Genomic DNA, 17,473 nt, shown 5'->3' with positions numbered 1-17,473 from the left:
TTAGATTGTTGGTTCCGTCCTTAGACCCTCCTCAGCAAGGAAAAACTAATCCAAAAACCCAGTGGGAAAAGGATAAATTTATGCCCTTTCCTCTGGTCCAACTTGTACAACAGACTTGATTTATTTGATTTATTTAATTTATTTGATGTATTTGATTTCTTGGATTTCTTGGATTTCTTGGATTTCTTGGATTTATTAGATTTATTTAATTTATTTATTTATTAAACCATTTATTTATCTATCTATCCATCCATCTATTTATTCATTTATGTATGTATGTATTTGCAAATCTGCCTGTCTATGTGCCATGATTTCAGTATATTTTTGATATATTTTAGATATATTTATTTTATATTACAGCAAGAAAGCTAACTGTATTTATTGTACTTATTTAGCAACTTGGATTGCGTGTTTAAACATGTAAAAGAAAATGTTATTCCACCGTCTTCATGGCACAGGCCAAAATGAAAAAACAAAAAAAGTTTGTAATATTTAATTTCTGACTACATTTGTGTCCTCCCAGCCGCCCGCCAATACAACACAAACACAAATCCACACTTGGTTATCCCTTTTCCACGCTCGGAAACTTTGGCACGCTCCGAGATATCTTGAAAAATCCTCTTTCCCTTCAAAACTGGATAAAACCCATCTGTCACAAACACCCACGAGCTTGCCACGTTCCCCCCCCCCCCTATATCACCCCGATAGTGAGAAGCGACGCAAACGCAGATACCGAAACTCAATAACATCTGTCTAATCTTCTGTCGAACAACGAGTAGTGGGCTTAGTGCCGCTGCTCCGAAGGCTCAGGGCCGCGGACAGTGTCAAGGTCTCCGCGGTCCTTGGGCGCTCTCTCTGTCTGGTACGGGGAACACAAGCCGCTCCTGCTCCGTAATCCTTTAACTCACGAAAAAAAAAAAAATTTTGGCTGATTTCCAGATTACAAATCCTCCGATGAGGATTTGTTTTGCGTTTTCTGAAGCTTTGTCGAGGAGAGAGGATCAAGTGTGTTAATAACGTTTGCAGAAAAACAAACATAACGGACAAAAACAAACAAATTGCAATAGTTTCCATTGTATTGTCTTGTGTTTAATGTGTTTGAGAAGGTTTAAGGCGCCAATAACGAACGAGTCTTACCTGTGTCGGGTGTCTCGGTTCCTGGTAACGTGCCACGGAGGAGCGTTTAAAAGAAAGAAGAGAAAAGAAAAGAGGGGAAAAAGAAAAACAATCATTTACTATTTAAACCGCAGTAACTCGTGATTTCATGGCATTTAATGAGTCCTTTTTCTCCTTATAAAGTCTTAGTAGCTTTGATTGAGACAGTTGCACGAGTCCAGATTAAATATTAATGACAAAAGAGTATCCTAATATAAAATACAGTCTGGAGTCAGTCTGGAGGTAGAAGTACTTTACCTTGTAGTTTATATACCAGTAGTAAAAGACGATTGTGATTGATTGTAAGTACTCGCTGCTGCGAAAGCTTAGTATTTGTATGTGGTATTTTGTATTGTCTTCCTCCTGCTCGAGACGTGCAAACAGTATTGATTCTATTGATACCGGCCGTTCTAATTTATGGTATTGACACTGCTCTAACATAATCAATACCGCTAGAAAATTACTTATGGACGTATTTCACGAAGCTGCGTCGTACAATCGCCAAACACAAGGCCAATATTTGACACAATGAAGTGAAGAAGTACTTTTATTTATCTATTTTTACAGCTCTCACATTGAATTATTGTGAAGATGTCAGTTGCAAGGGCAAAAAAATAGAATATAATCTAATGTACTAAAAATATCCTACAAATAGGACATTCTAAGATATATTTCATTTATACTTGGACATTTGGAAACGGTATTGTCGACTCCAGCCTTATTGTACATTCCTAACTCCTACTACTACTACTACAAATACTATCACTACTTCACTATATCCATCCCTAAGAGTTAAACGTAATTGAAATGTAGTACTTGTTTCAATAGCTGTGCATTCGCGTGTTGAGTTTAAAGCGAAAAAGTAAATGACTGCACTAAAAATACCCAGCTTATTCCAGCTCGAGAATATTGGCGAGAGAGACGCACTAATAACGCTTGAGAAAAGGAAAGTGTTAAGTCACATAAGGAGAAACATTTCGCAGGACAAATGACTCTGCCTGCCTGCTGAGAATCGACGCTTGAGAAAATACAGAAACAAGTGAGGATGTAGCGCCTGCAGCTCTGTAGATACCATCGTCATAATCCACGGAAAATATCTTTGTTTCTGAGCCGGAGTTCTCCTCTCATCCTAAAGAGGTATTACAGCCTCACAAACATCACAACACAGACTTCAAACAGATCCGACCGCAGATGCACCACTGCAGATAATGCCATAGCAACCTACATAACTCGCTCTCGTTTGGGTTTCATTGTGAGCGAGTCAAGTCTGCAGTTCACACACACACACACACGATATGCAATGTTCTGGAGCGGGACAGTAAAGTCACTAATGTCAAGAGGGTGTGATGTTGTCATGCTAATATGTACTTTAGAGTGTGTCGTCAACATTGAAATGGCGGCGGCATTTTTTTCTAATCTGAAACAGGAATAGACGTGAGAAAATTCACCACTTTCTCGTTAAAGCGTCTGTGTGGCAACTGCTGTTCAACCGAAACAATTGTGGGTGTATTATCTCTTTCTTGATTGAAACGCATTGCAGTGGAAAAAATTATAACTTGTGACACAAACTGCGACTCGCCAATGTAACTGAGTAGAGCTCTCGCTGAACCGACGGCAGCATTTTCCATCTTTCGTTCTTTAAATAACGAGCAGTGCATTGGGTTTTGACAATAAAAATACGGATAGACTTTGTGCTCGTCCCTGTATGTTTGTACGTTCTAAAAACAGGCTCGCAAAGACGTGATCGGAGTCTAAATCCGGACTCACTTGAGCTCCAGGATGGTGCGCGTGTATCCGTCTGGGTGGACCCTCCTGATGAAGTTGAAGTCCCCCACGTAGAGCGAGCCGTCGGGGCCGCTGGCGAGCGCCACAGGAGCGAACAGCATCATATCTCGGGCGGCGCCGCTGCAGCTGGGCCCGCACGGGACGCTGCGGTAGAAGCCATTTCCCATGACGGTGAAGATGACAGGGGGCTGCTGGGACAGGAAGACATTTTCCCCATTTCCTTTGTGGAGGATTCCTGCGGAGGAGGAAGGCATTAAGATTAAACGCTGGAGGTGCGCTGCGTTGGAAATGTCACTGATCTTTGAACATAAATAGTGCTGCATCCAGTTTAATGCAATTCAATTTGTGCTTCTGAAAATAAGGGCATGTTTTTACTGCTTTGTTGTTGACCCTGTGGGAGCTCTCCACTATCGCAACCTTCTTAAGGTTCATTAAGATTTTATAACACACCTCATATGTCATCCCTCGCTGAAATGGAATCACCGGGAACAACGCGCATTTGGGGGTATGCAGAAAGTACATTAGAGGCGACCCGTTGTGTCCAAATGCAGTGACAGAGACAGTCCCATTCCAAGGTCATTTTTTAGGTATCACATCTCAGCGAATGAGGAAACACACAGCGAGAACGGTGCCAGGGAAGTAATTACTGCAGAGAGCGCACAATGCCGGCTAATGTGCTACAGCTATTTTCCATTACTGTCAGTGGCGTCTATTGTTTCCTTATTGTGTGGCTCACTGCTGCGAGGAGGAGGTAAGGGATGGAATTTAGTGCAGTAATAAGGTTGTGTGCGGCTGATACACACCGCTGCGTAGGTTGAGGGCGTGGTGTCTGTCTAAGGACCATCCTCCCAGGTTGGAGGGCACCAGTTCAAATCCCTGCATCAGAGCCGTCCTTCTCTCCCACTGGATCGCACCGGGACAGGACTCGAACTCATAACCCACTGACACTGGAACGACACAAAGAAAACACATCGGGTTAAGAATCATCAGCAGTATGTGATGTACTTCATACGATTAAAGAATACAATAGAAAGAGACGCAGGGTTAATACGTCCAATTGCTTATGCACCAGTGAATTGTTGGCATGTGATTTACTATGATAAAAAGAGGCAGAAAATCAATTGAAACATTTTAAAATGTGTTATGTCATCTCACTAAATAGTATAATTTATATTTGTAGCAAATTATAGTGTATTTGAATAGTTCAGTGGCCATTTTACTCATTGTTTAATGGCAAATTGCAAGCTATTCTCCTTCATGTCTTGAGTGCGCCATATCTTGGAAAATTAGTTGAAATTAACCTCCAAACACTGCTTTTTTTCCTCAAACATTGTAATATTTTTTCAACTAGCCAGCTTTAATTGCACTGAGAAGATGGAGTACAATACAAAACTTTTTCTTACATTTTAAAATGAATTCAGAACAGTGCTATTTTTGAACAAACGCGTCGTAAATTCCTCTAGTGCTAAAGCTCCATTGCATTGAGCAGTGATTTGGCTGAATGGCCCAAAGTGCCGGTCACAAGTAGAGGTGTAATCAGAGGAGGCCGTCTTCATGAAGCAGGCCTAGAATTAGCCGTTTGCCCTCTCAGTTCTAATGATACACCACCAGATTCCCACTACAAAATAACAACTACGCGCTCAGCTCTTTTGGCTCTGTCCCAGATAATTCATTACTACACTTCCTGTTTGATTACAAAACATGAAGAGGCCATAAGCGATGTTTAGACACAACAAATACTTGCACTATATTGTCATTTCCCTTTTGGATACAGCTTTTTCACATTAAACTGAACATGTGCATTTACTTTATTATAAGATATGAAATTATAATCAAAATGGCATCAATAATTTATATTTTTTTCTTTGCAGGCTTAAAAAATGCACGTTAAAATGGAAATAATTATTAAAATCTTTGGGCAAGAAGTGATTTTGCTGTGGAAAGTTCTGCTTTTAACCGCAAATCGCAAACGTCCTCTTGTTTGAAGAGTTTGAGCTTTGGAAACTTGTCTAACCTAGAATCAATATCTACCTTTTGCATGTCATGCCACTCACAAATGATTGTTCAATATATTTGTCATAAATCGTGGTGAAGGATACTACTTCCGTTGCGCAATTGCACCGTGAGCGACTTCAAGTGAAAACACCATGAAATGAATATGAGCTTGTTGCACCTTTCACATCACACTGCATTTTTAATCACTCTAATCAAACACTGCTTGTACTCATTCCCCTCGGATTACCATTATTAAATAAGACGTTGGGCATCGCATAGTCCTTAAGTCTGTGAATAAAAGCTGCTGTAGACGGTGTCATTAAATTAAATGAAAGCGCGAGCTCAGTGGGGTTAACGCCAGCTCGTAACGCAACTTTGTTTAAGAGAGACTCGAGCGAAAAAGAACAGGTTGACTACGATTGGAAGTGACACCAGCCTTGTCTATGAACTGTCAATCTTCTGTATCACTCATCTCTCTCTCTCCCTCTCTTCCCTTATCTCTCTTTCCCAGTCACTCTCTGGCAGCTTCACTGTAACTGTACAAGGCTGCGATCTAAGGAACCCGGAGGGATCAAACAAGTCAGCGAAAAAGAGGAATAGGCTGAGAAGAGGGTGCAGGTGCAGACTGTGGGCATGGAAATCAGTGGCAGGGGAGAATCCTTTAAACAGAATTGCTTTGAGGGTGCACGGGGCCAGCCTAAATCTTCAGCTTAATGTGTAAAATCGATAAAAGTGATTGGGCAGGAAAATAATAGGCAATTTGGTGCGTTGGGGATTTAAAACGAGAAATAAACCTCATGCTTTGGGCAAAAGCTTTCAGCTACTAAACTGTAACTTCATTTAAGTGCTCTTTTTCATGTAATTGAGTTGTAAAAGGGGCTGTAAAATTATAATCTAATGTAACCAAGTACAAGTATGATCGTATAATTAATCTAAAAGAAGCCATATCGTGCTATTTCTTGAGTTATAATCTCCTACAATTACGTGCATTTTGTTCATTGTAAACCTCAATATTGATCTAAAACAGCAAGTATTAGACACGGGCGCATTGATTTACTGTTCAAAACTGCAGACCTGACAAGCCTGACACTTAATAGATGCATTTCACTGTAGCGAGCATATTTTAATATAAAAAATGACTATGTGACATTTTTTTAACCCTACATGTAAAACCTGGCATCTGATTTTTTTTTTTTTTTTTAATAATCACGTGTCAGTGCGCAGAGATAGGGCAGAGGTAAAAGCAACACTCTTCTGAGCACTGAAGCCTCGATTGAAGGGCGATACAGGATCAAACATGCATGAATCAATCGAACTACAGTGCTTATGGAGAAGGGGCACCGTTATCACAAGTTGATTTTACAGATGTTGTCCCCTTTAAAGACTAACTTCAAATACAAATGAGACACAGTGTAAGATTTACCTTTATAGACAGACACTTCACACAAACAAGTTGACTGAACATGACAGATAAAATCACAGATAAAATCACCTATACGTTGCAGTTTGTCAAATCATAACACTATAATATTCGTACTGCCACTGTCCGTTTGTCACCTGAAATCTCACTTTTTTCATAATGCACTCTTGTCTCTGCAGAGATGGATAAATACCATACTGTGATAACATCTCCATGGTGAGCTCAGTGTGTATCTTTAACTAGTTGGTGAAAAACAAAACAAAAAGCACAAAATATTCACATACCTATATAAAAAGAAAATTCCTTCACAATTGTATTCAAGGAAATTTACAGTAAAAGTTCAAATGCTTCAAAACACATTTTCCTTATTGAAACTGGTCCACCCTGAGGCGACATCCTTGGGCTCCTGAAGGTTATAGAAGCAGCGATGCCTTATGGTGAAATATATTTAGAAAAACGGTAAAACCCTGTCACATTGTGTGTCTTTTCTGACCCTTAAAGTCACTTTGACGAAGCGGCGTCACGACCTGGATACCAATTCATGCTTTAAAGGTTACCATAAATATACACGCTCAATAGGGACATCCTTTACGTTTCTTTTTTACAATGGAAAATAATGCTTTGGGGACGAAACGGGCGAAGCAATCTCAAAGGGAAAGCGTTGGCGAGCCGTTTCACACAACTGAATATTCTGCGGTCTGTGCAGAGAGAGAGAGAGAGACAGACATGCTAATAAACAATGCACAAGCGCACGGTGGCACTTGAAACGCACGTTCAATATCTTACGCCGCTTTCATACCTCTTTGCTGCCGCCGCGGGCTATGTGTTCACCCCGGCGAACAGTGCACGATCTGCCTCTCTCTGATAGCTGCGAGTGCATTGGCTTTTGAGTGTGACGCCGCCCAACGAAACCTCAAGAAAACTACAGACGAGGAGGGATCACAGAGGTACATGGGTAAAGAAGAGAGAGCGCGGAGATGCTAAGATATAACTACGCGGGGAAGGGGAAGAGGACACGAGGGGACCGGGTAGACACGGCGTTATGGGTGAAGTGAGGAGAAGGAGGGCGACGTTGGGGAATCGGGTAAATAAAAACAGTGGCGCGGCCGAGCCGAGGCGAGGTGAAAAGATCAGGGGCAGCAGATGAAATCGTTCGGACAGATAAGACACAAAAGAAGCCATGGATCAGCAAAAAGCTACTGAGACGCTGGTCCAGGTGCTTAAGAGGGGAGGGCGGAGGGCGGCTAAAGGCAGTTTGAGTGCTCCTTCTTCAGAATAATAGTTCACAGTCGCCTCTGTATCCCTTAACCGTCCACTGTTGAAGTCAAGAGTTTGGTTGACAAAGTTTCCCTTCACCTGCTGCGCTGTTGGTGAGACATGCTCAAGTCGGGGTCGGCCTACTTTAGAGATAAGAGACCTATAATTTACACATTCATATAAATATTAGATAATGTGCTGGTTTAAGGGCAACACTGCGTCAACACACGCTAAACCCTGTGCGTCACGGCTCTTAAAAAAGGCTTTGAATAGGATTTTTATCTACTGACAAAAAGAGAGACACGACGCAAGGCTGTGTGAGGAGAGGAAAGACGGTTTGAGCAGGTCATAGACGAGACGAGAGTTGTCTGTGCAGTAGAAAAGCAGAAGAGGAGCCTCTCCAGGTTCACGGCGCTCCTTCTGTTGGTCACAGAGCAGAAATCTGTCTGTACTCAGCAGAAGATGTGAAGAAAGCATGTGTTTTCAGCCGCAGCGCCGCGTCTCAATTCAACAAGTGTGCACGCTCAGGAAATAATTGAGGCACCTCCTTTGCTGCCCGGCCGAGCGTCCCGGTGTGCGTTGGCCTTTATGCATGAGCTGAGGTAAGTTTGTTTATTGTCATCCAAGTATTTTGCAAATGGCTCAATAGAAAATATTTCACACCTAGTACCACTTAAATATTTGGTTTTCCAAATTCAAACCAGACTAGACTCAATATCAATTCCAATCCAGACACAACCAGTCCGTAAGGGTGTGTTCACTCTTACACACAATGCATCTGAATTGGGACAGAATTGGGACTAAACTTGGGACTTTACCTGGACTACGCGAGGGCCAAGTCTACATAAGAACTACTGTAAACGCACCATATCAGAACTAAAATGTGTCTGCTCAATGGACTAAAAGTACAACGTCGGGTAGGACAATCCCTTACTACTATAGAACTAAACACTGAACTAATATTATAATAACATGTAAGTGTCTGGTATGTTAACGTAACATATGAACAGTTATTCAGATAACTATAGCATAAAGAACATGCTAACAAGTTTACCAAAGCATCAGTTTTACCCCTAATCGCTAAATCCATTGAATTCTTCTTCCTCTGTGTCACTTCTAAACAACTCCACAAACTCCAGAGGAAGAGGAAGTGCAGATTCTTCTTCTGCGTCGCTTAGAGCCTAGAGCGCCCTCTTGTGGTTGTCATGTGAAACTAATCAACATGTGAAATGCAGTTTCCAGTGTGTAAATAACAAATAATATCACATGTAAGTCGCTCTGGAGTATAAGTCGCACTCCGGCCAAAACTATTAAACTTATACAGTATTCATTATTGTATGTTGCACGTTCCTGCTAGTAGTTCTGTTCACTGAAAAATGCAATAAACCCCTTTTTGATACTTTGTGATCAGACATATATAGATTTATACACTTATGAAATGAAGAGGGAGGATCAGTTTATGTTTGTGAGTTGCTGTATCACACACATTAAGCTCTATTGCCGCTCTGGGCTCTGAATCACTGGCGACTGCGCTTTACATTGAAGAGTGCCATTTCTCCGAGTGGACAGGCTATAAAGGCAGCACAGTAGGAGGTGTGAAATTATATGTTCCAAAGTCATTATTAAGAAGTCTTTTTGCCAACGAGACCACTTCATTTTTTTTTATAAACGTGAAGTCGGCTGTAATTAATTATCCCCTCCTATTGTTCGGCAGGAGTCTGTGCAATTGGTTGATTACTTACTGTATAATATGCCTATAAGTGGCTCTTATGTACAGCGTTTCACATCTCACACATTGATTAGTGATGATTAAAACGCCTTAATGCAGATATAAAAAAACACATTCGCTTTGCATTTGAATGGGCTTATTTTGCCTTGACGAACCATCGCTGTTCAACTCCAGACAACTCCAAATCCTCCTACTTTGTCTGTTTTTTCCCGCAAGTAAATATGCGGTGGATCTCGTCTGGCAAACGCAACTTTCTCCGAGGTGCCCACAAGTGTTAAAGGAACATGTTTCGGCTCTCACAAAAGTAAATAACATATTCTAATTAGAGAGTATTGGAGGTGCTAAAACATTGGGCAGATGGTTAGCCAGTGCTTCGTTCCTGCTTATCTAGCTAAGTGAGAAAGCTAATAAAAGGCAATTCCCCGGACAGAGAAGTTATTTGTTTAAGTCACTGTTCTTATCTGTGATATAAATTACACGGTGGGGACAAAAGGCGGTAATAAACGCACCAAATCCCACCAAGAGAAAAGGGTCTAATGAAGTTGCGTTTTCCAAGCTAAGCAAAAGAGAAATTTGCTGCAGAGTCGCCCATTTTCTCAATCCAGTAAAGTGACTCTGTCAATCAAAGCTGGAGCCAGACTCGCTGACTCTCCAAATGTGTATGCTTTTCAACTATGGATGCACGTTAATTCTGCTTTTGTTGGTACGATTTATCTATTTTTTTGTAAATTGTTTCTAATTGAACATAGAAGTATTTTAATTTGAGTGCATTTGAGTGACATTTGTTTTTTGTAAAGGAGAACGGAAAAAACAACAACCAAAAAACATGTTTTTGACTAGTTGAGATTTGTACAAGTTGTTTGGCTTGATTTCTCCCAAATTAACACATTTTTAACTAGGGTTTTATAAATGCATAATGACTTCACTTTGGAACAATAACTTATATAATATTTGATGACTAACTCCAGTTTCCTCGTTGAAAATCTGGTTTAGCAGTTCCAGATCTAAACCAGGTCTAAACAAGGTCTATCAGGAGGGTCTGTCACCTCTTTGTCACCATGGAGAGGTGATGGCTTTGCCCGAAATGTTCCACAATACGGCATCAAGCGTATCTATCTTTGGTTTAAAAAAGGACCAAACCCTGTGCCACCACCTGCTTGTCTCCATGGACATAAGAGGTTTAATGCCGCGCTGACACCAGTAATGTTCCATATCATGCACCCTTTTGACACATTATGCATTATAAGTATTGATATTGGTCTCTATGTTCTTGTATCTTTGTTTTGGCATCTCATGTTTTAGAATTTAAAGAAGACCAATGGTACAATATTCAAATCTGCAACACCCGTGGATCATTGCTCTACTTTGAACATCTTAAAAGGCAAAATTGGGCTAAAATGAGTTGAAAAAATTGCACAAACTGATGCAAATTGTATTGTAATGAACGTGATTTAACAAGAAAAGGAACAGTGAAAAGCATTCCTCAAACTACTGTGATTCAAGCTACAATAAATGCAACTCAAGGTATGTTTTTGAAGAGGGAACAATATTAAAAACCTCAAGTTTGCATAATATACCATCAGTAAACCTCTACCACATTTTGAGAACCGGAAAAAAACCAAAGCCAGTGCGTTCTAAATAACAAAAAAGAAGAAGTATATATTCAGGCAGTACAGTTTTGTAGTTACCTGTAGCGTGAGTGAGGCCCCACACGGCCTGTCCGTAGATGTCCGTCTTGTTCCACACCAGTTTGTGGACCAGGCCAGGCCCGGCGGGGTACCACCTCTGATAGAGCCGCCCCTGCACCGAGGCGCGCACGTGGACTTTGGCGAGCCCACCCAAGGGAGACACGGGAGACAAGGGCGACGGCGGTGTGAGCAGGACCCTGAGCAGCGACTGGTAGCCCGCCGCGCGAGTGCTCAAATAGCTGAGTTTGACAAAAGCGCCGGGGATTGAGACTTCCTCCTGGACGGCCTGCGGAGAACGGGAAAGTGAGCAAAGTGAGGCAAAAAGGCAGACAAAAGGAGGGAAAAAGGGACTGTTGAGTCGAAAAGCTCTGATAAAAACAGCAGCTTATTTTTCGTTTGTGTCAGGAACATTTTGGGAAAGGTCAGAAATTGAACAAGGATGAGATTTTTTCACTTTTGTTTCTTTTATTTTTCATTTTATTCAGTTATACTTTGATGCAAACTCCCAAAACTGAAACTGATCTCTATACATTTGTCTATCCTTGTATTTACAATCATAACGTGGTTCTGAGTCTGAATTATCTTGTAGCACAACTTAATTTCACTCTTTTCAGCATCTTAATCCTATTCAAAGTACACTTTAAATAGTTAGACTTGAGATTTTATCTTGTGTAATGTTATTTTATCATTTATCTTTATACTTTCTATTCCAAGGCTGTTCTTGGACACTAATATCTCCCACATTTAGATAAATAAAGCTTTTCTTATCTTTTACAGCAGCATCACATATCATAGAGTCAGTTCTGCTCAGTAAACGTTTTGAATCATTGCATATTCTCTATTCTCCATGCGTAGGTGTTTAATCAATATATGTGATTAAAAGTTTATTAAAAAAAGTGCGACGGATCCACCAGGGGAAAACCAACCATCCATGCGGCGAGGAACGTGCCACAAACACACACACAAAAAGAGCAGAAACATCACAAAGCACAACGTTTAAAAGTCTCTAAACCGTATCTGTCTCTGGTTTATTGTTTTTATCAGACGCCACCATCTGTGTGATTAAGAGCAAATGAGTGGCTGCGGCAGACATTTATTTATCCACATTTTGCACAATTTTGATTACCTTAAATCAAACAACTTCCTCTGATGAGGTTTCAAACGATGGGCTTTTCCTTTTCCAATCGCCGGCTGCCTGCTTGTCCTGGGCTAATATTTACCACCAGGATTAACCGGTAATGGTTCACTAATCAGGTCGAATCGCACGTTGGTTATTTTAAAAGAGCAGATTTGGAGATAAGCGGAGAGACGTCGGCGGATACAGAAAAAACCAGATACAGAAAAAAAATATACAAAATAAAGCAATGTTTAGCTCTGCAACGCCGCAAACGGTCACGTAATGACTGGGCCTGACCTCCAGCTGACTTTGAACAGCCTCATTTGCCGTGTCTAAGCGACGCGCGGCGATTTACCTTGACTTCATTTGGTATTTGCATGATGTAAATACGGAAGGAGCTAAATTTGCAGAAATCCACGACGCCGGAGTGGGTTTGTTGCTGAGCTGTTGCGAAATACATCTAAAGCTCATTTTCACCGACATGTCATGTGTCCACGTTAATCTGAATACGCATTTCCGATCGGGGGCATATCATTAACATTAACACACCTTGCATCCTCGAGCGGGCCCCGGCCCATGTGCATCCATAAACAGCTAAGCCTGGATGTATTTTGTTTAAAGTTACAAAACATAATCTGATGTGCAATTCTGTCATATGTGCAATTGCTGTTGGAATTCATGTGCAATTCATGTGCAATTACTGTGAAATTCATGTGCAATTCATGTGCTGTCGTGATACATATTCATGTGCAATTACTGTCGGGATCACATGCAATGGTATTTATGTATTTATTTGTCTATGGGAGTTTTTTTATTTATTTATAGGAGATCTTCTACTGAAAGTGTTTTTCAGACTTCCTATAAGTGATCTGTTCTTCTGTATCTACCTCTGTATCTACCTGCGTTGCACCAATGAAATTTCCCCATGTGGGACAATAAAGGAATATCTTATCTTATCTTATCTTATAAACCTGGACCAAACCATAAGAGACGCTGTAACAGATACTGATATGCACCGTATCAACAAATAGGCATAAATACATGTTTCGAAATACATTTTAAATTATGTGAGTATTTTTGTTAATCTGATGAAATCATTTCTGCTTCATTAATAATTTATTACATTCACAGTGTTGCAATTTCTAAAAAATGATGATTCAGCCAACAGCATAACGCAGTCAGATTGGATTTGGTCAATAACTAAACTATACGTAATAATGATCTATAATTCATCTATATTCCGCTGGGTATTGTCAAGTACCTCACTATACAATACGTGCCCCGACACAGGGTCCACCATATAATACATAGCCTTATACACATATCACTAAAAAGGGAAGTTTACTATTCTGATGCTGTCATAATGTAGAAAAACGAAATGTATTATAATTTTCTGTTGAACTGCTAATATCAGAACACAAACGTCTCTTTTCCAGCGCGAATGCACAAGTCACTAGGCAGTTGGAAGTGTCATTTTCATACATTAACATGATTGACAATATGCCTCCAATACGCTTATTGCCGTCACAATATATTGACACATCAATATTTTGAGCACAGCCCTAACTCTTTAAAAGTATGGTGTTCAGGAAATTACAATCTCATTTGTTTATTTGAACCACTAAATCACCACCACCACAACAATAGCATAGATATATGTGCATATTTTTACTTAATGGTAAAAACGTTAGTATTTTTGGCCCATTACTTTCATTTCACTTTTCTTCTAATAACACGGCTTGCATTTATTCAATAACATGTGTTTTTACTGTCAAAAATACCATGAAACACATTCCTGTTAGTGGCCTCGCTTCTCCACAGATCTGATCTTACTGGTGGGATTACCTGCTTGCCGCCTCGGAGATAAATGTCAGGCAAAGAAGTAACATCTCCATGGAAACAAGCGGTTCATTGCTGAGCCAGTAAGGATTGTATCTGTACTCTTCTCTTTTAAAGTCAATTTAATGATGATTATTCATGTTTTTGTCTGTTTGCGTTGCGATTTCATCCGTAAAGCACTTTGAACGATGCCCTACAAACACCAGAAGTCACATGGTGCACCTTTAAACAGTATGATTGTGTAAAGACAGCCATTCCTTACCTGCAGCTCTGGAATAGCGGCCCCTTTATCCGAACACGCCCCCGTGTATCTCGGCAGAGGATACGGCAGCACCAGCGGGTACGGGCTCAACACGTTCATGACGTCGCACTTCGCCACCTCCACTTCCTCCCTGGACATGGTCACCTGGTCCAGCACCAGGAAGTTGTTGTTGGGCGTCCAGATGGTGCGCGTCTGCGGCAGGAAGGGCGGCCGCTGGAACATTAGGGTCACGGACATGGCTCCCAGTGTCACCACATCGAAACTGCGATTCAATAAAAGACGCACAATTAGATTCGGCGGCGAGGAAGATGAAATAACGTCGGGTTTTGTGCTTTTGTTTGCAGTTTGGGGCTGTACCTCCCGTCCTTCCTGCTGATTGTGTAGCCGTACTCTGGATGCTGCGGGAAGGTTATGTTGACTCCCACTAAAGGAGACCCATCCTGGAGCACCACGTTGCCGCGAATTACCGCCACCCGACTGGAACGACAAAGAAGAAAAAGGGTAAGAACAGAAAAAAAAGGGGAGAAATATATAGAAACGTAAACAGCAGAAGCGTCGCCGACAAGTTTATAATGATGGAGGGCATAATCGTTGTTTGAAAGGCGACGCTGCATTGTGACGCACTCGCCCGGCGACCTTGTGTAGGAGGCAAACTACTGCGTGTACTCAGCATCAGACGAGGGACAAGTAGCCACAACTGTACTCGAGTGAAAAGGACGTTATAGCAGAAGTACCACGCAGGCTGATCCTCGGCTAAAATACAAAATGGTGACACGTCATGTGCAATAAACCACATTGGGATCATGTAGTTTGGGTTTGAGTTTAGGGCTGCGACGCTTAATCGACCAATCGTGACTCGTCGACTGTAAAAAATGATCATAGTTGTATATTGCAATAGTTATTTCGACAATAAAAGCTCTAAAACACTACGAAAAGACCTTTTTACAACAGAAATGGTGGCAGTATTAAGTAAGAATGTCAAAATAGAAAAATAAAAGTGTCTAATGTTCCTCTTTGTTGGTGAATATTCTCTATCTCGAAGCCTCAAATCACACAAAGATGTACTTAAAAAGTCTCAATATTCAATACAAATACTTGTTTGACTAAAATAATAATTACTGTCAACCCTATTTGAGTTACATGTTATTACCAGCTGTTAGTAAGTTAAACTGTACTATCAAAGTTACCTTTTGTTGTGTAAAATAAAGTGTTCGCAAAAACTAACAATTACCGACAAATATCCGGATTCTGCGTTGTCATTCTACTCAACCAAAATATAAAACGGTTCCTTGTCGCTCAAGTATAATCCGGAACACACATTTGTAAAACACGAATGACACGGAAAAAGAGCCGAACGTTTCACGACTAAGGACAATGACGTGTTCAAAATACTATCGCCCGAGTGGAAGTAGAAGTACGTTCACAGGACGATTGAACAACCGCGAGCCGTATGATTCATTCATGTTGGTCAAGGGAACGTAACTCGCCACACCCCACCACCATGTGCGTAATCGCGGTTTGAAAGGCCCCGGCGACATTACAGCGCACGAGCCTCAACGACCTTCGGCGGGAAACAAAGCGCGCGTCATCCGCTTCGGCCGACGTTGTACGCGCGTCCGCAAATACAACCCAGCGCGGTAAAAAAACGCAACGTGGCGGCCGCCAGCTCAAACTTTTCACGTCACGTTGGCGTTTCGGGAGCCGGGGGAACTTGCGGCGAAAGTGGCGCCCTCTGGTTTGAATAGTAATGCGGCGGGTTACAATGCGCCGACATCTGGAGTTATAAAAACAGGATTTATGTTGTGCGAGTAACGTTTCAATACTTTCATATGCAGAGTGGATGAGATTAGTCTGACCGCTGTTTTCTGCTGGATTACAAAAGGTTTAGAACAACCACCACCAAAATACACAATACGTGGGATAAGAAATGATAGTAAAACGTCATTTAATTAGCCAACTTGATCAGTCTACAAATTGTACTACTCTTTTTCATATTGTCACCATTTATGCAGTTTGTCTGATTTAATTTGATCTCTGTTTGCAATTCAAATTCTTAAACTGTTCATATCATGCATCCATAAATAACCCTACTCTCTGTGTACCAGAAGATCTAAAACCTGGGTTTAGATAATACTAAATTATGCAAAAAAATTTAAATTATACTCGATACCAATTTTGACACCGCAATGACATTTTTAGACAATTAAATCTCAATTTGAATGCAAAATAATGTCCGCTTTTTAATGTCTTTTACTAGTTCTGATCAAAAATATTTGTATTTGTATTTTTATTTTTTTGATTTTGTGGCATGTAGACTTTATTGACAGGATTGTACAGTGTGAAATTGGGAATGTGAGAGAGAAGGAAGGACATTGTCATATTTAGGAAATGGCATATGTGCTGTGCCTTAACCACTCGACCACTGGACAGCACCAAAGCCATTTCTAAAACCACTCAAAAAAGTTAAAATTCTGCCATTTACGGGATGTTGTTGTTGTTCAATTGAGCATCTAGTTTTCATTTTAATTAGATGTTTTGACAACCCTAGAGGGACTAAACTATGGCTGACAAAGGTGGACAAAAACTGGATTAAACATAGCTCTAAAATAATTGTGTCTCTCTTGTTCAGCCACTAAAACACGATTTTCATATATTTCCGTGAGCAAAGAGCAAAGGCCGCAATGACAAGGTGGAAGCGATCGTCCTGTTTGTTCCTCTCGTCCGGAAAGCGCCGATTGATCTTCTTTCCAAAATACAACATCCTTTAATGAATCTATGTGTTTATTGAAGTGAACCTGGGAGGGAAACTGGAACGCTGACATTTCTTAACAATGCATCGCTTCCTTTAGACATCGACTGAGGCAAACTGTCCTGAGATGATAAAAAAGACATCACAATCGATTAGAGGTGCGTGGAGAAATGTCAGATATTGCAAATGACGTTTTGGAGATAGTACATTGAGTATACATTCTATATAATAAAGGCTGTTAAAAGGGAAAACAAGAGCTGATTAAAAGAAGCAGATAAAATGGTATAAAGTTACATTTATGCCCTTTTGTGATTCATTTTGGAGTTCATTTACTTTTTGTGCGATTATTGGACTGATATTTATTTGTAATATTATTGCACACTTCTGAAGGACGGCCATAATGTCTTCCAAATATTGTCATCAATATTATACAAAGCCGTATTGTATATGTATCTTGTATTTTTTATCAATACAAGC

The 17,473-nt window shown here is 40.7% G+C and overlaps 1 protein-coding gene across 2 annotated transcripts in view; it reads right to left on the bottom strand.

The window, feature by feature from the left end:
* The window catches only part of tenm1 (teneurin transmembrane protein 1), a 398,797-nt gene that overhangs the window by 117,854 nt on the left and 263,470 nt on the right, over positions 1 to 17,473 (bottom strand). The window contains exons 16-21 of one of the 2 annotated variants that reach the window (XM_072439861.1): positions 14,605 to 14,724; positions 14,248 to 14,509; positions 11,030 to 11,315; positions 3,744 to 3,887; positions 2,923 to 3,175; positions 1,138 to 1,158 (exon numbers count right to left, since the gene is read on the bottom strand). In XM_072439861.1, the coding sequence (XP_072295962.1) occupies positions 1,138 to 1,158; positions 2,923 to 3,175; positions 3,744 to 3,887; positions 11,030 to 11,315; positions 14,248 to 14,509; positions 14,605 to 14,724 (1,086 nt within the window). The remainder of the gene's footprint in view (positions 1 to 1,137; positions 1,159 to 2,922; positions 3,176 to 3,743; positions 3,888 to 11,029; positions 11,316 to 14,247; positions 14,510 to 14,604; positions 14,725 to 17,473) is intronic. The other variant, XM_072439862.1, reaches the window with a different exon arrangement.

This window comes from Eucyclogobius newberryi, unplaced genomic scaffold (genome assembly GCF_026437365.1).
Source record: "Eucyclogobius newberryi isolate DKJ021-1_F unplaced genomic scaffold, fEucNew1.0.hap1 SCAF_11, whole genome shotgun sequence".
Taxonomy (NCBI): domain Eukaryota; kingdom Metazoa; phylum Chordata; class Actinopteri; order Gobiiformes; family Gobiidae; genus Eucyclogobius; species Eucyclogobius newberryi.
Note: the sequence above shows the minus strand (reverse complement) of the source record. Positions and strands in the feature narration are given on the sequence as shown.